Here is a 24,103-nt window from a genome sequence, read left to right as displayed (position 1 = left end):
CTGAAATACAAATATATCCATCCATGCATTCATCAATGCATTAAAATAATTACAAAGCAAACAACATTCCCCCTGAATTTAGAAAAAATCACCAATAAAAAAGAAAGTAAGTCTTAGTCATTTGTTCTCGATGGTTAAAGAGCCATTGCAGAGGGTTCCGGGGCCGATTATGTCCATTTCACCTGCTTCTAAACTGCATTACTGACTCAATCTTCACGGCTCTTTCATTGCGCGTGTCCTGCTCACAGCCTGCCCACGGCAAACACTCCATTTCCCGGCGCGAGGACATGAATTTGGCCATCAATTTAAAAGGCTTTGCGCGCTCACACACACACAAACAGCAGAGCGCAGCCAGTGCGCGCGCCGGTCCGGCTCAGAACTTCTCATATTTGATGGATATTGTTTGGATGACATTTAGGTAATAAAATCTAATTGGTCCGTTGCGAAATGTTGCGGGATAGTTTTACTGAATGAAATTACGCGCAACTGAGAGCATTTGGCTCCACGTGGGGTTCGAACATTAATCAACGCATGGCACAAATCAATGCTACATCTGAGCAGCGGGACTGTGTTTAGTGATGACGAACTCCGAGCTCGTGTTTAACAGAGATAGGCTATTCTCCGATTTCCGCCGAGCGATTGATCGATAACGCAATTAATCCTTCCCGTTTATCTCAGTGAATCCCTTCCGTAAAAAAAAAGTCACTTTAAACTGACAGGACAAGAAAAGAGATTGCAAGATTTTGCAGTCATTTGCAATCTTTTCATTAACATAATATAAGATTGGTTGTTTTGAGAATCCTCAAATATATGTTAAAAATTTTTAAAACGGCAAAATTAAACCTGAACTTAACATTAACCAGCTCTTCTTTGCAATCAGTGTCATTTCCTTCTGAAATCTAGTTGATTCATTTTAATTGCATCACTGCAAAGTAAATTCAAAGTTTGTGCGTAAAAATGTCCTAATGCAATTCCACATAATGAGAGACCTCTGTAAATAAATTAGCAGCAACATCTTTCAGCCTCAATAAATGCGCATTTCAGAAATTGGTGTGATGACATGATTGAATAGCATAATGAGGCTCTAGTTCAATTTTTTTTCTCGCGTTCCTAAATGTCAACCAATAGACAGAGATAATGACGGTTCGGTCCAGTCGACCAATGAAAACTTGAGCTGAAGTGTTTGGCACGAGCGGCGGAGCGGAAACTCGACAGTTTGACGCGCGGCGCATCGGTGGGGAGACCTGTCAGAGTTCAAACGAGGAATTAGAGAAACGAGGACCGTCATCTGAGACCATGGACAAGACTAAAACTAAATTAAAATTATTTTCGCCGCACCTAACGTGATTTCGTTCGTTTTAATCCGCCATAATCTGCTGCGCAACTGGGAATTATGGAGCGCGCGGAGCTCAACGAGCCAAAGCCGCCATCCAAAGCTAACCAGGAACCCATCCGATTCGGGATCGACCAGATTCTAGGCTCTCTGGACCCGGAGAGCAGCCGTGGAAAGACTGTGGATAACAGTCGCTTGGGAAGCCCAACCACGGCGAGCGTTGCGTCTCATGTCTCCATACCGGTCTCTCTCTCCGGAGTCCCGGGCTCGCTGGAGGACTGCGGGCGGGTGTACGGGGTGAGCGGCTCTCTGGTGCCCAGTGGAGTGATTCGGGTCCCGGCACACAGACCTCTGGCTGCTGCGGTGCCACAGGCGATGTTGAGCGCGGCACCGGCGCTGTGTTTCCCCTGGATGGACAATAACCGCAGGTTCCCTAAAGACAGACTGCAAGGTAAAAGATACGCATCTCTGAGTCTGAGGATGCTGGGATTGATCCACACGCTTCACTGATCTCTCTGGCTGCTGGACCTGCGCAGTTGGTTTCAGGAAAATATTAGGCTACCCCTCCAAAATTACAACAAGGTTTAAACTATAAATCACCCTAAAAAATGTACACTCTAAAAAATGCTAGGTTGCTTTAACCCAATTTTGGATCAAATATAAACAAACCCAAATGTTGGGTTAAAAATGAAATGTAAAAATTTAACCCAATGGCTGGGTTTGTCCATATTTGACCCAAAGTTTGGTTAAAACAACCCAGCAGTTTTTATAACCACACCGTTTTTGTAATTTTAATAATTATTTAAACTGGTATACAGTAAAATGTCAATTATGACGATAATTAAATTAAATAAGCATACAATTATTTACTTAATTTTCTTAAACGCACACATGCAAAAAAATAAAGAGCAATACAAAATATTCAAATTCATAACGCAAAAATTGGTTTGATTGGTTGCTGTAATAGGCTGTTTATTGTTAATCCAGAATATTAATTGATTATGCCCAAAAGTATATTTAGGCTGTGTCACAATTTCTTCAATTAAGTTAATAAACGAAAGCAGTTATAGTTAAGATATTTAAGGTTAAATGGACACTTAAAAACATTAAGCTGAATTAAGTTTTTGATATCAGTAGGCCTAGAGCACAACGGGGATAAAGCCTATTTGAAGGAAAACGTTGTTTATATTATATTATAATATAAATAATAATAATCTAGGAGCAATAGTGCACTTTTGAGATGCACGATGCTTTGAGCAAATTAATAAACATTAAGTAAACAATACGCACTTCAGAGATAGCTGCACCATTTTCTGTTCATAAACTATTGGTTTTATAATTTTTAATAACTCTGAAACTTATAAAGATGTGTTTTGTTTCAAACATAGGTAATACGTTTCAGGGATTCCACGTTTAAATTTATTTTTACAAAATTATTACAGTCATTGCACGTGATGACCTCCATGATCGGGATCATGGTGCACGTGCATGTGTACAAACCGCTGTTTTGAGAATTAAAAAATGATCATCAAAGGTGCACACAAATCATATTTCTCAATATTGTTTCGTTAACCTATAGGTTTAGTAGGCTATGTAGCCTATAACGAACAAATCAACCAGATCATTTCAGAGAGCATTGGGTTTAATAATCACCTACAATAATAATTGCATTATCAGAGTTTGTTTCTAGCAGAATCTAAAGGAAAATAACATGATAAATGAAACTTTTCCCGCAGCTCTCATTCCGTTCACCGTGACCCGGCGGATCGGTCACCCGTATCAGAACCGAACTCCCCCGAAACGGAAAAAGCCCCGCACGTCGTTCTCTCGCGTGCAGATCTGCGAGCTGGAGAAGCGCTTCCACAGGCAGAAGTATCTGGCGTCCGCGGAGCGCGCGTGCCTCGCCAAGAGCCTGAAGATGACGGACGCGCAGGTCAAGACCTGGTTCCAGAACCGCAGGACCAAGTGGAGGTGAGACTGAACAACACACAACACGCTTTTAGCAGTTCATACGTGTGTTTTAGTTGTTGAATCCTTGCTGGGAAATGTAGAAGTCCACCACCTCAAACATTTAGACCCATTTAAAATTAAGATGTTACATCTTTTTCATTTAATTTAGTTGAAATTTCAATTATTTTTATTAGTAGGCTATTGGATTGATTAAATATAGCCATCATTTAGAATAATTCATTGAAATATTATAGGGAAATTCAGTTTTGTGTGTGTGTGCTCCTGGGTCACTTTTGTGGTGCCATGCGACAAAAAAACAAAAACAAATCATGGACATGATTCAAAAGTTAAATAGAAATGCCGTTAGCACTTTATGGTTAACACTTTATTTGAGTGTCCTTGTTACATGTACTTACCATAGTAATAACAGTAAAATAAGCATGCAACTAACCCTCAACCAAACCCATAAGTACATGTAATTAATTAATATTTCTCAGTACCTAAATATATATTTACACTGTAAGAATGACACTTCAGAATTATTAACCAGTACTTTCTCAGGTAAGTACACTGTAAGTGCACATACTGTAAAATAGAGTGCAACCGAAATGGTATATATAAATTAATGGGAAACCAATCGATCTTCAAATCAGCCAGGATGCAGAGGAGAAAAAAGCGCACAGCAATGAAGGAGTTAATAATAGAAAAGGACCATAAATTTTACTTAGTACCATAAAAGTCCCTCAAAATATATATAGAAAAATAGGCTTACACTTTATTTTAAGGTGTCCTTGTTAGAGTGTAACAGTGCAATAATAATTAACTACATGTACTTATAGGGTTAGGGGTAATACTTTATTTTACAGTGTCCTTGTTACATATTTTACATGTACTTACCATAGTACACTGAAAAAAATTTGGAGTAGGATTTACTTGAAAAAAGCTAGGCAACTTTTTCCACTCAGAAAATGCTAGTAAATTTACAAAGATTTGCCAAGTAAAAACCTAAACATATTTATCAGTAGCTTTAATGAGAAGTCTTTAAGTCAAAATTTACTTGGAATATGGAATTAAGTAAACTTTACTTAACCTAGTTAAGTGAAAGTAACAAAGAAAATAAGTAATTTTAACTTGGCTAGTAAAAGGTTGATTAATATCGATTTAGTTGAAATTTCCTTTGCATTACATTTCACTCAAACAATTTTACTGAATTATACCAGTGATTTATAGTATGTGTTTTACTTAGAGTATCTAAGTAATTTATACTTCATCATGTCAGATGTTAGGCATGATGTGAATGCAAAGACCTCAATACTTGGTAGACAATACACAATGACGGTAACATTCGATGGATCGTTTTTGTTTGAATGTGTCATTTTGAGCTGAAAATTTACTCGAAATGTCAATGTCGAATTTTTACTTAATTTTATTGAGTTGATACATACGCTTTCATTTCTACTCGCTTGAATTAAGTACTGATATGGAATTTACTTAGTTTTTTTTAATTCTTGCCTGAACTAACTTTTTCTTGTAAATTACATTGTTTTTTTTTTCAGTAGTATTTACCTATTTACAAAAAATCATTTTTTACAGTGTAATAAGAGTAAATTATGCATAATTACATGCAACTAACCCTCAACCAAATCCTAATCCTACACTATCCCTATAGTAAGTACATGTAGTTGCTTAATATTACTCAGTACTTTAATATATAAATCCACTGTAACAATGACATCTTAAAATAAAGTGTAACCGGGTTTGGTTTAGTTGCATGTAATTATGCATAATTTATAGTAAGTACTACATGTGTTACTAAAAATATTATTTAACAAAATTATATTACATTGATTTTACTGGGGCGGGGGGATTTACATTATAGATGTTCTGACACTTTGACCCTAAAATGGCTTACATCACATTAAATTCATATAGAATTGTATCAATTGTTTTAATGATTTGGATTTATATGTCTTTTGCATCTTCAAAATCTCCAGAAGGCAAACAGCTGAGGAAAGAGAGGCGGGACGTCAGCAAGCCAATCGGATGCTGCTTCAGCTTCAGGCCGACGCCCTCCAGAAGTCCATGAGCGAATCAGTGTCGTCGGATCCTCTGTGTGTTCATAACTCCTCCCTCTACGCCCTCCAGAACCTGCAGCCTTGGGCCCAAGAGAGAGCTGGGAAAACCACAACACTGGCTTAAAATCCCTCCGTGATCCCTCACTGTCCTGCACACTGAGAAGGGAAAGAGGATGAAACACTGGTTCCGAAAATTAATCAGGCTTTTTGATCGAAGTGAGGAGCATTTGTAAATTTCAAACCATCTAAGCTCATTTTGTGGGAAAATGAACTAATGATTACGTGTTTGTTATGGACACTGCCCAAACGCGTTCCCATGAAGATGCTGCCTTGACAGGGAAAAGGTGAAACATTCCCAGAAACTAACTGTCAATCAACCTGAATCACAGCTCTGTAATATATGAACTGTTCAAATGATGTCTGTGAGAAAGTCTACAAAATATTGTACTGTATTGTAATTATTCTGTGCTTTTATGGTGACGATGCATTACCGCATAATGTTTGTCGTTGTTGATGACGTGTTTCGACCCGGAAAAGCAATGGTGTGTAAATATAACACCGAACAATCAGCATTATGCATCGAAAATTTTATTGTCAAACAGTTTATACATCATTTCAACAAGAGGATATTTAAGCTTCCCGTCTCCTCAATCTGTCTGTCTGATTGAGCGTCTGTCTGTCTCTCATGGGGAAATAACCGGCTCTATACGGCATATTGAGAGTATTCAGCTTTATATAGATACTGCCGCTTCTAACCCGACTATACAAGCCCACTTTGCAGAGTATAAAATATACAATGAGTGTAATAAATCAAATATCATACTGTATATTTTAAACTCATCACGCTGTACCTGCACAGTGATTGTTCAAAAACACATCATAATATGATCAAAAAAATGATCAGAAATGATAATAATAAAAGTATTAATAAGGTTATCAGAGAATGTGTGTGACCGTGATAAACACAGGTTTAACTTTCAACACTTTTTACCATGTTGGTTTCAGTTTCCTGTCACAAACGGATCTGTGCACATTTTTAAGAGCTATTCAACAACTACTTTAAACTCAACATGAAACCTCAATTGACCATATTATATATTTATATATACTGATATATCTATAAATTCGTATGCATTTATATATAAATATTATATATATAGCATTTATTTAAAATAGAAATCTTGTGTAACAATATACACTACTGTTCCAAAGTTTGGAGATTCAGTCATTTCTTTCTTTCTTTGAAAGAAATTCATTCCTTTTATTCAGCAAGGATGTGTTAAATTGATAAAAAGTGATAGTAAAGATTTATATTGTTAGAAAAGATTTCTTTTTTGAATAAATGTTGCTCTTTTTAACTTTTTTTTCATCAATGAATCCAGAAAAAGGTATCACAGGTTAAAAACAAATATTAAGCAGTTTCCAACATTGATAATAAATCATCATATTATACTGATTTCTGAAGGATCATGTGACACTGAAGACTGGAGTAATGATGCTGAAAATTCAGCTTTGATCACAGGAATAAATTACATTTTAAAGTTGTAAAGTTATAAATTAAAATTATAATAATATTTAACAATATTACATTTTTTTCCCCCGATAAAATAAATGCAGGCTTGATGAGCATAAGAGACTTCTTTCAAAAACATTAAAAATAGTTAAAATTATAATAATATTTAACAATATTACAGCTTGTTTCCCCGATAAAATAAATGCAGGCTTGATGAGCATAAGAGACTTCTTTTAAAAACATTAAAAATAGTAATGTTTCCAAACGTTTGACCGGTACTGTGTATATAATGCCTGCTTTAAATCAAGTCACCTTCATTTATACAGCGCTTTTAACAATATAGATTGTTTCAAAGCAGCTTTACAGTGATAAATTATAGTAACAGAGACTGTTTTGGATTTACAGCAGATCTATAATAAAGTTATTGTCCAGCTAAAGTTTATATTTGTCCTCCTACATGTTTTTAATATTCAGATTTGCTCAGATATACATCAGTTAGATTACAAAGTAAAATATATTTTGTGTGCTGTTCATGTGGAGTTTAAACATCACGCATGTTGGGACAGTTATATTAATTAATTTTATATTATTATTATTCTCTTTTTCTTGCTCTCTCTTCACAGTACGGTGGCATTATGGCTGTATAAAACAGTACTAGGTTTTGGCACAAAATTAAAAAAAAATAGTTTTTTATATAAATAGAAGTTAAACACACAAACAAATATAGTGACTGCTAAAGTTTTGCTACGGCACCTGTCAATCAAAATCTTCATTGCCATCTGCACAAAGCCAATTAGTCATATTTCACCCCAAAAGAAAAAGAAAAATAAGAAATTTGCATATTTAAATAAATCACTGTATTTCATTGACGAAGATACTGGGGTGAAATGTGACCTGGACATGATGTCATGATTCACCCACAATGATTCTGACGGACAAACAGACCAATCAGAAAGCAGATCTTCGAGTAGGCGGAGCTAAGCCAACAGAGACGGGTACAAGTGATGAGACTATCAGAAATAATGGACATGAACACACATCAGATCATGCAGTGATGATCAGACACGGGATGACACGATGCACGAGCGCAGGACACAAAAACTGTCAAAAAAGCCAGTTAAAGACTGGTCGGTTCATAAGAACACTGGTTATATACTGGATTAGAACATTTCTACCTAAATGACGGACACGATTCAGCACATCTTTTGGAGGAATATCATCACAGGTCGAATGTATCAGATGTTACACCAAGACAACTGGTTAAAAATCTCAGATGCATCAAACATCAGTGACATATTTTCAAATCAAAATGGGAAGAGTTCAGCTGGGTTTTACAGGACCTCTTGGAAACCCGCTGGGCCTTTGTGAACACGGCTTTGACACAATTACACACATGCTCTTTTAACTACTTCCTTTTTTTGGTTATAGACATATAATTCTCTAAATCTGCAACAGAACGAGGTCAAACACCGGGGTTTAAAAAAAAAGACCTGTCGATTTTAGGGCATGTGAAGCATGAGCCGTTGCCTGACATCTGTCAAACTTCCAGAATTACCATGTTGATGGGGTAAAAGTTATTTCTCTTTTGTTTTTTTTAGCAGAAAACTGGTCAGATTCAAGTTCATTGGTTTCTTTCTCTGACTAATTTCCCTTTTCTGCCCTTCATCCTCCTCTTCCTCTGGCTCTATATCACATTCTCAAAGAGCTGCAATGATCGCATGATGTTTTCATCCTGAAGAGACAAAATATGAACAGAAGAAAGAGAAAGAAAGAACAATTAAAATGAGTGACGGCTAAAGAATTACGAGGAAGAGACAGAGAGGAAGGAACGCAAACAAATTGCAAAAGGCAAAGACAAAAGAAGAGAAAGTCTGTCTTTAGACTATCCGTGCAATCTAGTGAAACAAACTAACACCCAATCAGACAAGCTGAAGGACATGTAAAACAGCCAATCAGAGTTCAGTGTTGGTGGGGCTGTGATGAAACGAATGAAAAGTAGCAAAATAATCAAAAAATATAAAACTAAGAATTTATTTTGGGAAGATAAAAAATGTGAGTGTCTGGTGAAAACATCTCTTACATAAAGCACATAAAGAGCATCTTCACCACTTCGACAAAAACTTGAGTTAGTCAGGAGTGGCCTATTCAACAAAAGTATTGAAAACAATTTTTTTTTCAAAACTGTAATAACCCTGCCACAACAGATTTTATAAATTTAAATAGAATAGAAAAATCAAATTAAATAGAAAATTTTAAATTTAAATTGATGGTACGAATAGACTATCTATGTATAATTGTTATTGTTTTAACATTTATATATTTTTAAATAAAATATTTATGCTAGTAAATTAATTAACTAATACAAAAAATATTTGAAAATAATAATAATAATAAATAATAAATTAAAAAGGGAAAAAGAATAAAACTAAATTAAAATAAGGGAATAATAAAAATATATAAAATGTTAATTAATTAAATATAAAAATAAATAAATAAATCAATTTAACATTTATGTATTTTTAAATAAAATATTTATTTTATGCCAGTAAATTAATTAACTAATACAAAAAATAATAGAAAATAATAATAATAAATAATAAATAAAAAAGGGAAAAAATAAAAATAAAAAAAATAAAAAATAAGGCAATAATAAAAATATATAAATGTTAATTAATTAAATAAATATTAAAATAAATAATAAAATCAATTAATCAATAAATACATAGATCCATTTATTTGCATGACTATCAGCAGCCAGAACTGAAATGAAATAATTGACAAAGCAGCATAAAAATAAATGATTCATGATGAAGCAACATGGAATAATGTCCCAAATAAGCAAAAGGAAGAGTCTATTATTTGTTGTTACTCACATGTAGAGGATTTTGTTTATGTTTTATTTTTATTTTTTTTGCTACTTTAATATAGAATTGAACTGTTGTTTAATCAATGCGTCAGTACTCACTCTCTGACACTAGAGGACCCTGCTTACATTTAAGAGAGAAAGAAAGTAACAAGCTATGATTGGAACACAATATTTGTGTACTGCTTACAGCACAGTATATTCTGCACTCTTTAAAATATATATATAGTATGCAACTAAAGAAATGCTACACAATTTCATAGTTATGTTTAATTTAGCAAGTGGCGTCCAATGATAATCTTAGAAATAAATGTTAATTTTCTTTTTTAAAGACATTTAAAATGTCTTCACTTTCAATAGTCTGATCTAATAACGAGTGTAGAAAAAGATGTTAAAAGCAACAGTTGGAAGGAGTGCTTTGCATTGTGGGACACAGTATTCAATGCACTGTGCTCTGCTTGTATGCAGCACATTTTTTGCAAATGAAATGGACTAGTCATTCGGTTATCATATGCATACTTATTTTGTATGGAATTGTGAGGAGACAGGAGATATACCTCTTGACAGGAGAGAATAAACTCATCGAGAGTGACGACTCCATCTCTGTTCTTGTCCATTTTCTGCAAGGGAAAAGAGAGAGAGAGATAGAGAGAGAGAGAGATTAAGCGTGTGTGAATTACCAGAGTCTGTTCGTCTCAACTATTACTGAAACTGTAAGTTTATCTGCTTCAAGAACAGCACTGTTATTTCCTCGCTAGAGAGAAAGGTCATGAAGCTATTAAGATGCTAAACTATTTCACTGATAAAATCATCAGAGCAGCACGTGTGTGTCCATACTGTATGTGTGTGTGTTTGAGCGGGAGAGAGTGTGTGCTTTCCATATATAATAAAATGTAATTTTGTGGCAAAAAATTTGTAATAAATTTTTTTTGTGGCAAACTAAAAATAAAAATACAGTGATTTATTTAAATATGCAAATCTCTTATTTTTATTTTGGGGTGAAATATGACTAATTGGCTTTGTGCAGATGGCAATGAAGATTTTGATTGACAGGTGCCGTAGCAAACTTTAGCAGTCACTATATTTATTTGTGTGTTTAACTTCTATTTATATAAAAAAACTCTTTTTAAATTTTACTGCGTGAAAGCTGTGCCAAAACTTAGTACTGTTTTATACAGCCATAATGCCACCGTACTGTGAAGAGAGAGCAAGAAAAAAATAATAATGAAATAAAATTAATTAATAATCGTTTTTATCCTATTGTTTACTATATTTATTTGATTGGTCAGTGTCGTTGTGGGTTTTGGATCTTTTGCTGTTGTCGGCTGTAAGGACCTTTGAAATAGCTGAAATCATTTGATGGAGTGATATGAAACTGTAATGCGGTCAAGACCTGCTGGAACTACTTTAGCCGAGAGTTTCCCTGAAAATAATCGCACACAGTAGAACGTTCATCAACCAATCAGATTCAAGCATTCAGCAGCTCCACAGTATGTGATAATGTTTAAGGTGCACTTTCAGAGTCTGACCTGAAAGAAAGCATCCACGTGCTGTTTGGTGGTGTCGGTCTTCAGAGCAGGATACGTGAAGCGGCCCATCATGTCATATATGGCTTTCACTATATCGGTCATCTCCTAGAAACAAAAAACAAATTCATTTATTATTCTAAAAACATGTTTGCTACATAATTCCGATATGTTAATTCAGTGTTTAAATGATTTTACTATTGTACTGAAATGTGGAAAAAGTCATCATAAAGAATGAATAGATGTGTCCAAACACTTGACTACAGTATTTTAGGTTAAATAAGTCGCACCGGGTCAAAATTGCAATATTTTGAGGAATAAAAACACAGATAAGTCCCATTTTATTATGAAATTCAGAAGTGCACAAAATAAGGTTTACATAAAACACTGATAACATTTCAGTTTCTGTCACTCGATGGGAAATCCTTTTAATTTAACCCTACAAAATCCAACAATCTACAATCTACAAAACAATCTACTCCAGTCCTTCAGTCGTCTGAATGATAGATTAAAATAGTTTAAACTAGTTTAGAGTTTTACTTCAGCAAGTAAAAGTATTTTAGTATATTTGTACAAACGTCCTTCAGCTTGTGCCTCACGTGTCTTTTTGCTGTGAAATCTTTACTGATTTTTATTAAGTAAACATAAAAATAACGTTCTATTGTTAGTGATATTTCAAGATGAACTCTTTCTGTAGGTTTACTTTTTATCCATACGTCATTTTTAGAAAAATCATGTTAAAATGTGAGTGAGTATTAAATATGAACATCAGGTTTATTTCTCAATTATCATTGCATTGCATTGTATGTTTTAACACTACATAGCTTTTATTATATGAGCATTTTAATTTCATCTTACTAAGACATATTATTGTCAGATAATAATGATAATAATAATAATACATTTTACTTATAGGCACCTTTCATGGCACTCAAGGACACCTTACAAAATCCATGAAGTAATCACAATAAAACCAGTTCAGCAACAAACATTAAATCACATAAAAGCCTGCCTAAGCAGATAAGGTTAAAGACGAGATTTAAAGACCGAAAGACTAGAACTGTTGCGAACTTCTACAGGAAGTGAGTTCCATAAATGTGAAGCCGCATAACCAAAAGCTCGTGACCCCATAGAAGTCGTCCAAGTGTGTGGAAGAACAAGTGTAAGTGCAGAAGCCGATCTTAAAGTGCGGGAAGAAGTATGTATATGAACAAAATCTAGAAGATATGAAGGAGCCAAGTTGTTAAGTGCTTTGTAAGTTAAAAGTAACATTTTAAAATTTACACGGAATTAAACTGAGAATTGTAAAAACTGTAAACAAAACTGTAAATTTTGTAAAACAGGAGAAAGATGTTCAGAAATGGAAGTTTTGGTAATGACTCGAGCTGCGCCATTTTGTACCAACTGTAATTTATGAAGAGATTTGGAAGGAAAACCATAAGACAAGGCATTTGAATAGTCGATTTGTGATGTTACAAGAGCATGCACAAGCGTAGCAGAACTCTTGAGTGAAAGGACAGGACGCAGACGATTTATATTTCTAATATGAAAGAATGCAGAATGGGAAACACTGTTAATATGAGCTTCAAAAGACAGAGTAAAACACCCAAACTTTTAACCTGATTAGACAGAGGAACAGAGCAATTATCTATTACCACAGAAGAAATATTTGACTTAGTTATTGTATCTTTTTAACCAACGAGAAGAATTTCTGTTCAATTTTAGAAAATTACTTGAAAACCAATTTTTTAATTCACTTAAGCACTCAGCAAGAGCAGGGAAACTTTGAAGAAGGTTTAGAAGACATAAAGTTGGGCGTCATCGGCATAACAATGAAAATGAATATCATATTTCCTAAAGATGATGCCAATTGGTAAAAGATAAATAAAAGAGGTCCTAAAACAGAACCCTGGGGAACACCAGTGACAACATAGGTGGGTTTTGATTTAAACTATTTAAGTTGAACAAATTAAATTGCATTTTATGTATCTAGTCTTCCATACGGTCATAAAGATATCATTGATTTATATTAGCTACAAGCATCAGAACTTCATCTTACTTTTTTTCTATATACATATCAGCATAAACAATTATCGACATCAAGCTTAAATTAATTTAAATCCAAACTGAAACAACCAGCATGTGGGAAATGCACTTTAGAAATAAATCATACATCTCTCTTTCAACACAAATCCAGTTCGCTTTGAGCATATTTTGCGTGACGGACGTTATTTGCATTATATCCTGTTGCGTTGGAATATAAGTCGCAAAACATTCCAGATGATTAAAAAAAAAACATGACTTATACTATTGGCTTGCTTAGTTGGGGACATTTAATATTCAATAATATTATTGATCTGCCTTGCTTAAGGTGGACGTTGACTCAATTTTCTTTTAGAAACAAACTCTGTTATATTATTTTCATGTTATCACTGTGAAGCTGCTTTGATACAATCTGTATTGTAAAAAGCGCTATATAAATAAAGGTGACTTGACTTGACTATTCCAGAAAATACGGTAGAAGAGTATGATCAAACACACCTCTTTATTAATGTAACCATCTTTGTTAATGTCGTAGAGGTTGAAGGTCCACTGTAACTTCTCTGTTGTTGTTCCTCTCAACAAGATGGACAGAGCCGTTACAAAGTCCTGACAGAGAGAAAGAAACAATGGGCCAAGAGGAGCGATTTCTCATTAACGACACAAACAAAACCGTGCTGATACAGAAATGAAAGTAATAACAGAAGAAACGAAGTTGGTGAAAAACATGAATGAATAGAGAGAATTTTCACCTCAAATTTGATTGATCCGCTTTGGGAAGAGTCAAAGGCGTTGAACAGGTAGTGTGCATATGTGCTGGCGTCTGCAGAGAGAATACACACATACACACACACACACAGAGAGAGAATTTAGGACATTTCTGAGACCTTTATGGGGTCTACCACATTTTGTTAGGCCAATGTCTATATAGTAATATATTAACAGTAAAATGACTGATTTAAACAACATTACAGTTAAAAAACGAAGTTTTATATAACACCGTAAACCTCACATTTCAGAGTCAACATTATAAACGATTATATATATTCGCGTTTTCGGTCCCCAAATTGAATACCTCTTGAAATTATAATGAACTTATTGTATATTATTCTATATATTAAGACTTTTTAGCCCTGTTTACACCTGGTATTAAAAACATGCTTTTTGGTCGATCGGATCAAAAGTGGTCGACACTAAATACAGCTGTAAACGGGTCTAAAACGTTTTGAGCTTGTCCACTTTCAACCACTTCCAGAGGGAGTTGAAAACACTGGATTGAACACCGACCGGATTGTTTTCGTAGTGTAAACGACGTTTACTCCTGTTGTCGGATGTGTGAAAAACAGCCACAAAAGACGGGAAAAAATGGGAAGAGCTCTAGCCGGACGGGATTTACACTTTGTCAGCTGGAGACCAAAATTTGGTTTAAAGATGAAAAACATACCAAGCACAATGTTCTCTCATCATTCCTGATCTCTAACACACACTCACAGCGTTCGGCTGGTGTTGCGTCTGTCCGAGCAGAAACTAAAGCTGATGTTCTCTGTGTGTTTTTCTGTGTCGTGTTCGTATGTAAATAGAGTGAGATTATTTCATCCATTAGATGGAAAGATCTGAAAAGCCCATAGATTTGAGAAACCCTCCTTTCGAAGAAATCAGGACAGAAGTGTTTGAAAGTGGACAAAAGAGACGGATTAAAACACCAGGTGAAAACAGGAATGTGACCCTCGTCTACTTGTGATCCGAACGACAAAACGTATCTTAATACCAGGTGTAAACAAGGCCTTTATGACCTTAAATTGAATACAATTTTTAATTTTTATGAACCCTGAACACACATTAGCTAAGCTAAGGAAATGTATCTATACCAGGGTTATTATTGTTAACTAAAACGGTAATGCAACAAGGTTCCATTGGCTAACATTAGATAATTTACATGAGTTAACATTAACTAATATAGAAGTAAAAATAGTAGGGAAGTATGTGATTTCAGATGCAGCAACTCTTTATGAGAGAGTCGTTGAATCATTCCTTAAAACGATTCTAGGGCTGCAACAACTAATCGATAAAATCGATTATGAAAATCGTTGTCAACGAATGTCATTATCGATTAGTTGGTCTGCTTACGTCACAGGGAGCGTTTACTGGTACGCACACACACGCAAGGTCTCTCTCCCATAGGCGCTCTGCCGAGCGCGCGCGCTACACGGTTTGGAGCAGTCTCTTCTGTCTCGTATGCGCGCTCTTGCTTGCGCGCTCTAGATTTCGGGAGTTTGAACTAATTCGCGGGCATCAGGGAGCCGCAATCAATATGCGGGAGACTCCCGGGACTTCCGGGATCTTGGGATGTCTGTATTTTGTCTCGAGCATCAGGTTGCGCAATCAGTTCGCTCCCAACGTAAGTGATGGATTAAAATAGCGCTACCGCAGAAATAGGTTAAATTAAAACGGTGTTTACAAAGTGAAGCATTAAATACAAAGGCAGTTAATAACAGCAGCAGTAAAATATTGTTTTTTAGTCACTGTACTCAGTGGTTTTCAGCGAATGCTTGTGCACTAATGCATAATTTCTCCTGTCCTTTACTCAAGCCTGTTAGCTTGCTGGGTAACGTTACCTCCATTCCGTTCTCTTTTTAAAGCATTTGTCTACTAAGTTTTAATTGTTTTTCAAACGCGATCTACTGCGGCTCTACATTCACACAATTGTTTTCAGTCTTTCTATATTTATTTAATCAATTTATCCTTATATTATTCTTTTATATATTATATATAATATATATTATATCCTTTATCCTTATATTCCTTATATATAATTAATTTTAAATAAAAATTAAATGAATTATATATTTTAGATGTTTTTAGTTTGTTTTTAGTTCAGATATTCACATCTGAACAACATGTCTGTGTAAATTTGTTTTAACAAAAATTGTGTTAAAACATAATATGTTGGATATCATTTTTTTAACAATAATCATGTTTGTCAACTTGCCATCAGCAATTATCATTAAAAACCATGCAAATATTGATATTAGTAAAACTCAATGTGTGGCTTTTGCACTTTTTAAAGTACACTTTTACACATAAATACCCTGATTTACGGTTTTATTTAGTTATAATAAAAAAAAAATCTAATTTAATTTCTATCCGATTAATCGATTAATCGAAAAAATAATCGTCCGATTAATCGATTAGCAAAATAATCGTTAGTTGCAGCCCTAAACGATTCATTCAGTAACAAAACATCAGGGACGTGCAATGACTCTATGGTGGATTCGTTTTGAATAATTTTCATTGGTGAAACAGAACAAAAACAGACAGTAATCTGCATCTAAAATGTAAGTCACGTAATATTAACTTCTTGTTTGTTGAACTGTTGTATAAAATCGATATCAGGATTTGCAATCGTTCTGATATTCAGGAAAACAGCACTCTTGCGCGTGTGATATTGCATGACTAGCTATATCCTTTATAAATACTAAAAACCAGACCTCACACAGAGACATTTTTTGCCCCGTATATTAAATATGGGGGGATTTATATTTATTTTGGTGGCATTTTTGCCTGAGGCCCCATTCATTTCTGAACCATTCTGTTGCGAGGCCCGTCTCAAGAGAAACGGATGAAAGAAATGTATAGATAAACTGCAAACACACACTGACCCCCATGAGGAAAGAACTGCGAGTAGATCTGTTTGAACGTCTCCTCGTTGACCACGCCACTGGGACATTCCTGAGAAACAAAGGGGAAAATGTGTGTAAATTTGAATTTCACAGCAAAAAACACATCAGGAAAACACGCCTACATGTGTGTGTGTGAGCTTGCATACGTTTTTAAAGCCTCTGTACAGCACTTGTAGCTCTTTCCTGTTGAAGTTTGATTGAGCCTCCAGCAGGTCCAAAGCCTCTGGACGATGACACACTACTGACAGCTCCAGATCATCACACACCCTATCTACACACACACACACAGATTAAAACATGTACAATAAAACATGTGCAATCCATTGTATTTCCTTGGTATATGATGCATTTAACAGTGAAACCGCATATAAAAATTAAAAAGGGAATTACATGGTAAAAAAAATTCAGATGCAGATTAAATTACATTTTAAAATTATAATAATAATAATATCCTCTTTTACATAAAATCATATTAATAAAATGCAATCACTGTAAAAAAAAACTCAGTAAACAGTACCATGTAATTTAATTACCTATAAAATAATATTTTTACAGATCCATGAAATATACAAATAAACATACAAAAATAGACAAAAATCCAATAATTCATCTATTTCACCTCTGCACCTTACTATTTAGTATTTTGATTGATATACATTACCGATCATAAGTTTGGGCTCAGTAAGATTTTTTTCTTTCAAAGTATTTAATACTTGCATTGAGCAAGTATGCATTAAATTGATCAAAAGTTACAGAAAAGACATTAATAATGTTACAAAAGATTTATATTTTTAAACAGATTAATAAAGATTTATAAACAGCACAACTGTTTTCAACATTGATAATAATCATAAATGTTTCTTGAGTAGCAAATCATCATATTAGAATGATTTCTGAAGGATCATGTGACACTGAAGACTGGCTTTCAGCTTTGATCACAGCAATAAATTATATTCACAGAGAAAACAGCTGTTTTAAATTGTAATAATATATCAATGTACAATATTACTGTGTTTACTGATAGCAATGCACCTTGGTGAGAAGAGACTTATTTCAACAACATTAGAAACTCTTACCGACACCAAGCTTTTGAATGCTAGTGTTGATCTAAAAGATTGAGATGCCGTGTCTGAAATAACACACAGTGAGAGATCTCATCCTGGATCTGAAGCACTGAATCATTTGGTTTCAGAAATGTACAAGTACAGAGGAATTCCCATGTGTGTTAAAGATGACGACGCCGCAGTAAAACACACGTTTGACATTCACAGCATTCGAAAAGGATCACTTCCTTTACATTTATTCATTCATTTAGCAGAGGCTTTTATCTAAAATGACATCATCAATGGGAGACATCACAAGCAATTGGGCCTTTCAAAATGTCTTTCAGTATGTATTTTTATTTAATTTAAAAACAATAAAAAAACATTTTCGTTACCTGAAATAAAACGATAACAGAAGTTAAATCCTTTAAAAATATTTAATATCTAATATATTAAATATTTAAAATATTTAATATTAATAAAAATATCTGATATCAAAAATATCAGTTAAAAATATATATACATATGTAAAACTTATTGCAGCTAGTTGCCAAGCTAACATTTCTCATATTAATTTAGCTAAAATTGATGTGTTAAAATAACTAAAACTGAAATAAAAATGTAAAAAAAATAAAATAAACAGACATAAAAAGTAAAAAAAAATTGAAAACAAACAACAAAACTTTTACTAAAATTAAACAGAAAATATAAAAATAAAAAATAATTCAAAATATGAATACAAATTTCAATGTCAGTAAAATAAGACTGATTCTGTATATAAACTACTGTACCGCAAGAGTCACAACAATCAAAGCTCAACTGAACCAAAGTGAGAAAAACAAACATACAGTATGAAATATGAATATGATCTTTCTGGCATGTTGATCATCATACCTAAGGACGGACACAGGGTGTGTGTGTGTGTGTGTGTGTGTGTGTGTGTCCTGGTAAACCCAAAGGACAAAATGTCCCCACAAAGACGGCAATATCTGAAATCCTTGTCCTTGTGGGAAAATGTTTTGATCCCCGTAAGGAAACGCGCTTATTAATCAAAGAGTTCTTTTGAAAATGTAAAAAAGCAGAAAGTTTTGTGTGATGGGCAGGTTTAGGGGTAGGGCGAGAATATACAGTGTATACAGTATAAAGACCATTGTTTCTATGGAAAGTCCCATAAAACACAATGTGTGTGTGTGTGTGTGTGTGTGTGTGTGTGTGTGTGTGTGTGTGTGTGTGTGTGTGTGTGTGTGTGTGTGTGTGTGTGTGTGTTAAAGCACTGAAGGACACACACAGGTGAGGTCAAAGGTTATGTGCCTGAGGCTCTCACTGCTGTTCAATGTCATTTAGCAGTGTCATATTATAGTACAGCACTCTCTCTAACACACACACATGCACAAATACACAAATCTCCAAGAACACACAGCTTAAAAAAAAGCATTTGTCATTGTTATTATTATTAATATTATAACCTTTATTTTACCAGGAAAGAAAACACATTGCGATTAAAAAAATCTCTTTTCCAAGAGTGTCCTGGCCAAGATTATCAGCACACAACTCACGTGGGTTTAACAAATAACATCCATCCATACATATATAGAAAACACACAGGCAAGTTTAAAAAATAAAATAGGTTAATCAATACATAAGTCAGGCAAAGCATCTATACACAGATGTTTCTGTCTCCAAGTCTTTGAAATCACTTTAAAAATGTCCAATGAAACCCTCCTGAGACCCTTATTGTAAATCCGGTTATTGGAGTACATCTCTCTACTTCAAAATTCATGTTTATTTCAATGCGTTACTTGCCATTTCTTTGTGTTTCTTTTTTTAGAGTATTAAAGCTCTGAATTAAAGACTATTTCCAAAAACTATATATATATATTTTTAATTTACATAATCTGTAAATAAAACAAATATTGCAACATTTTTTCCAGTGCAACACTGCATTTTCCCGGTTTATTATAAACATTATTATGATGCACGTTTCTCTCTTTTGCTCTTATTCCACAGCCGGTGAAATTCCTTTTTCCACAGAAGAATAACTGTGAATAACAGTGTGAATAATATGACTTTCTGACAGAACTTAAATCTGATGCAGCAAATATCAAACATGGCACACATTCATTATCAGACGTCTGTTTGAATCACATTAAGCCCAACAAACATCTGATAAAACTTCACTGGTGTTAATCTCTGTGAATGTCATCATGAGTTAGGTGTGTGTGTGTGTGTGAGACTCACCCTCAGTGCTGATGAGTCCGAGTGTGTGCAGGAGTTTCACAGCTCCACACAGCAGCAGAACTATAGCTAAAGTTTGCAGTCCCTCTCCCTCTCCTTCTTCCATCACTCCTGATTCCCTGCGCTATTGCCTTAATATTCCTGTTTTACTCTCGCTTTCATTACGGTCCCTCTTTCTGTACTTGCTGAGTCTGCAGCATCCACCTTTATATACACCTCTCTCTCTCTCTCTGTGTGTGTGTTAGAAATATTCACTATGTCACCTATCAAATGTTTATTGTGCTGGAACATCAGAGTTGAGCAAAATACAGAATTTACCCCTTTCAAATCATGATTATGAGTTGAACATCAAACAAGATTTGAATGGACTTTACAGACTTAAAACTCAAAGAAATCACACAAAAGTAGTGCAAGACAAATAATTACACATTATTGTTGACTGTTTATGCAATTCCCTGAGACTTTGAGTAAGACTACAAACATAAAACATCTAAAACATTCTAAACTCAATATCAAAACAATTAATTTTGTAATTTAGTGGCATGCCAGCTACTATTGCTATATCTTCATGGTGATAAACGGGCATAAATGTAGCAAAATATGGGACGGACGGAATGATTGAGACGGAATGGTAGATGTATGGATGGAATCGATGAATGGAATGGTGGATGGATGGACAGAATGGATGGATCAATGGAATGGAGGATGGAATGGATGGAGTTATAGAATGATAGACGGAATGGATGGATGGATAAAATGTTGGGTGGAATGATGGATGGAATATTGGGTGGAATGATGGATGGAATATTGGGTGGAATGATGGATGGAATGTTGGATGGAATATTGGATGGAATGATGGATGGAATGATGGATGGATGGATGGAATGATGGACGGAATGGATGGATGGGAGAAATGATAGACGGAATGGATGGATGGATGGAATGTTGGGTGGAATGATGGATGGAATGGACAAATGGATGGAATGTTGGGTGGAATGATGGACGGAATGGTGGATTGAATGGATGGATGGATGGAATGTTGGGTGGAATGATGGGTGGAATGATGGACGGAATGGATGGATGGATGAAATGTTAGGTGGAATGATGGATGGAATGTTGGGTGGAACGGTGGATGGATGGATGGAATGTTGGGTGGAATGATGGACGGAATGGATGGATGGAATGTTGGGTGAAATGATGGACAGAATGGATGGTGGATGATGGATGGAATGTTGGGTGGAACGGTGGATAGATGGAATGTTGGGTGGAATGATGGACGGAATGGATGGTGGATGGAATGTTGGGTGGAATGAAGGACAGAATGGTGGATGGATGGAATGATGGACAGAATGGTGGATGGATGGATGGATGGAATGTTGGGTGGAATAATGGACGGGATGGATGGATGGATGGAATGTTGGCGTGGAATGATGGACGGAATGGATGGTGGATGATGGATGGAATGTTGGGTGGAACAGTGGATGAATGGATGGATGGAATGTTGGGTGGAACAGTGGATGAATGGATGGATGGAATGTTGGGTGGAATGATGGACGGAATGGTGGATGGATGGATGGAATGATGGACGGAATGGATGGATGGGTGGAATGATGGACAGAATGGTGGATGGATCGAATGATGGACAGAATGGTGGATGGATGGAATGTTGGGTGGAATGATGGACGGAATGGATGGTGGATGATGGATGGAATGTTGGGTGGAACGGTGGATGGATGGATGGATGGAATGTTGGGTGGAATGATGGGCGGAATGGATGGATGGATGGAATGTTGGGTGGAATGATGGACAGAATGGTGGATGGATGGAATGATGGACAGAATGGTGGATGGATGGATGGAATGATGGACAGAATGGTGGATGGATGGATGGATGGAATGATGGACAGAATGGTGGATGGATGGATGGATGGAATGATGGACAGAATAGTGGATGGATGGATGGAATGATGGACAGAATGGTGGATGGATGGAATGATGGACAGAATGGTGGATGGATGGATGGATGGAATGATGGACAGAATAGTGGATGGATGGATGGAATGATGGACAGAATGGTGGATGGATGGATGGATGGAATGATGGACAGAATGGTTGATGGATGGATGGATGGAATGATGGACAGAATGGTGGATGGATGGATGGAATGATGGACAGAATAGTGGATGGATGGACAGAATGCTGGATGGATGGATGGATGGAATGATGGACAGAATGGTGGATGGATGGATGGAATGATGGACAGAATAGAGGATGGATGGACAGAATGGTGGATGGATGGATGGATGGAATGATGGACAGAATGGTGGATGGACGGAATAATGGACAGAATGCTGGATGGATGGATGGAATGATGGACAGAATGGTGGATGGACGGAATAATGGACAGAATGCTGGATGGATGGATGGAATGATGGACAGAATGGTGGATGATGGAATGATGGACAGAATGGTGGATGGATGGATGGAATGATGGACAGAATAGTGGATGGATGGACAGAATGGTGGATGGATGGATGGATGGAATGATGGACAGAATAGTGGATGGATGGATGGAAAGATGGACAGAATGGTGGATGGATGGAATGATGGACAGAATAGTGGATGGATTGATGGATGGATCTTTTCATATCATTTTTAAAAAGCTCTAGTTGAGATATTGCCAAACAGATTTAATTTTTGCCATACAGCACCGTATAATATCCATCACACTGTTTTCAAATAACTCTGTTTTCAAACAAAACACACAGTATATTCTGAAACTATTGATTAAGAATAAACAAGAGCATTATGGGATACGGGAAATGTTCTTCCAACATGCTCCTTGATATGTAAATACAAAATAAATTGGGTGGGATTGCAAACGAACACTGATTATTAATAACATCTAATGTTTCTAGAAAAATATGCGTAATTCAGCAACTCTTTACAATAAGGTTTCATTTGTTAACGTTAATTAACTAGGGGAGAACCGGGGCGAAAGTAACACGGGACGAAAGTAACAAAGCGATTTTCTCTGAGCCCTGACTACATTTGCGTTTCAAGCTATGACAGCATGTTCAGCATGCAGCCAGTGACAGAGCCGCTAAATATCACGTGATTTCATCATCGTTTCCCGCGGTTAGGTCCGGAAAGCTATTTTCGAGTACGGCAAGTAAATTACTGAAGCGGTACTTTTTTTCTATTTACAAGTTTTGTTTCTCGTTTCATGTGTCACAGTAATGATCAATCTACATGTTATTTAGTGCTGCAACACATGATAAAGTTAGCCTTGTCAGAGTTTTTCGGTATACAAGTAATTCGGGTTTAAGTGTCAGGAGTTCCAGTCGGGACGAAAGTAACACTTGTTACTTTTGTCCCGCTGCTTTGTTTACGCATAGAAACAGCTGGATGGAAACATGACTACAGTTAGATTATTTTGATAATTCTGGAATTTATCTTATTTAGTTTAATTGTCATATTGTTCATTATGTTGAATGTTTTTTTAAATGGATTGACATTCACAATTCAGAAAATATTTTAAGCAAATCAAGTTTGTACTGTCTGGTTATTTTTGAAACATTTGATGAAACTGAAATTTAAAAGTTAATTTTTTTGCAAAGATAAATGACAAAATATGTTTGCAGTTATATGAACAGAGTCATAGTTAATGAAAACCAGAGGAACACAAAATTAAAATATAGATGTATTGTTGTAAATGTATTGTTGTTACTTTTGACCCAACTGGGTGTTACTTTCGTCCCAACTGAAGGGGTCGAAAGTAACAATGTGCAACTTATGTTCAAAGTGAAATTATACTGAAGTCATTCGACATTTGTACAAAATACC

General features: G+C 35.3%; 2 protein-coding genes across 7 annotated transcripts in view; one reads left to right on the top strand and one right to left on the bottom strand.

Annotated features, from left to right (window-relative positions):
* Window positions 1-331: 331 nt before the first annotated feature.
* On the top strand, window positions 332-6,294 carry tlx3a (T cell leukemia homeobox 3a). The gene is made up of 3 exons (XM_077247254.1): window positions 332-1,784; window positions 3,070-3,304; window positions 5,278-6,294. Exons 1-3 carry the CDS (start codon window positions 1,394-1,396, stop codon window positions 5,480-5,482), a joined length of 831 nt encoding a protein of 276 aa, XP_077103369.1. The 5' UTR covers window positions 332-1,393; the 3' UTR covers window positions 5,483-6,294.
* Window positions 5,379-24,103, bottom strand: part of kcnip1a (Kv channel interacting protein 1 a) — a 63,885-nt gene continuing 45,160 nt past the window's right edge. For 4 of the 6 annotated variants that reach the window (XM_077247257.1, XM_077247256.1, XM_077247258.1 and 1 more), the window contains 7 exons: window positions 17,127-17,251; window positions 16,960-17,029; window positions 14,053-14,123; window positions 13,802-13,909; window positions 11,264-11,368; window positions 10,292-10,354; window positions 7,063-8,603 (listed from right to left, as the gene is read on the bottom strand). In XM_077247257.1, coding sequence (XP_077103372.1) covers window positions 8,556-8,603; window positions 10,292-10,354; window positions 11,264-11,368; window positions 13,802-13,909; window positions 14,053-14,123; window positions 16,960-17,029; window positions 17,127-17,251 — 590 coding nt within the window. In that variant the 3' untranslated portion in view covers window positions 7,063-8,555. Of the gene's footprint in view, window positions 5,515-7,062; window positions 8,604-10,291; window positions 10,355-11,263; window positions 11,369-13,801; window positions 13,910-14,052; window positions 14,124-16,959; window positions 17,030-17,126; window positions 17,252-20,261; window positions 20,474-24,103 lie in introns of those variants that run through there. The other 2 variants (XM_077247261.1, XM_077247260.1) reach the window with 2 other exon arrangements.

The sequence above is a fragment of the Siphateles boraxobius genome, unplaced genomic scaffold (assembly GCF_051911475.1).
Source record: "Siphateles boraxobius isolate OS27281-9 unplaced genomic scaffold, OSU_SipBor_1 3, whole genome shotgun sequence".
Classification (NCBI taxonomy): domain Eukaryota; kingdom Metazoa; phylum Chordata; class Actinopteri; order Cypriniformes; family Leuciscidae; genus Siphateles; species Siphateles boraxobius.
Note: the sequence above shows the minus strand (reverse complement) of the source record. Positions and strands in the feature narration are given on the sequence as shown.

What these genes read in the sequence shown, in the direction of transcription:
- tlx3a (XM_077247254.1), top strand. Translation starts at nt 1,394, where the DNA reads ATGGAGCGCGCGGAGCTCAACGAGCCAAAGCCGCCATCCAAAGCTAAC. An exon ending in CCCTAAAGACAGACTGCAAG is followed by an intron (nt 1,785 to 3,069) that starts GTAAAAGATACG and finishes CTTTTCCCGCAG; the next exon opens with CTCTCATTCCGTTCACCGTG. An exon ending in AACCGCAGGACCAAGTGGAG is followed by an intron (nt 3,305 to 5,277) that starts GTGAGACTGAAC and finishes CAAAATCTCCAG; the next exon opens with AAGGCAAACAGCTGAGGAAA.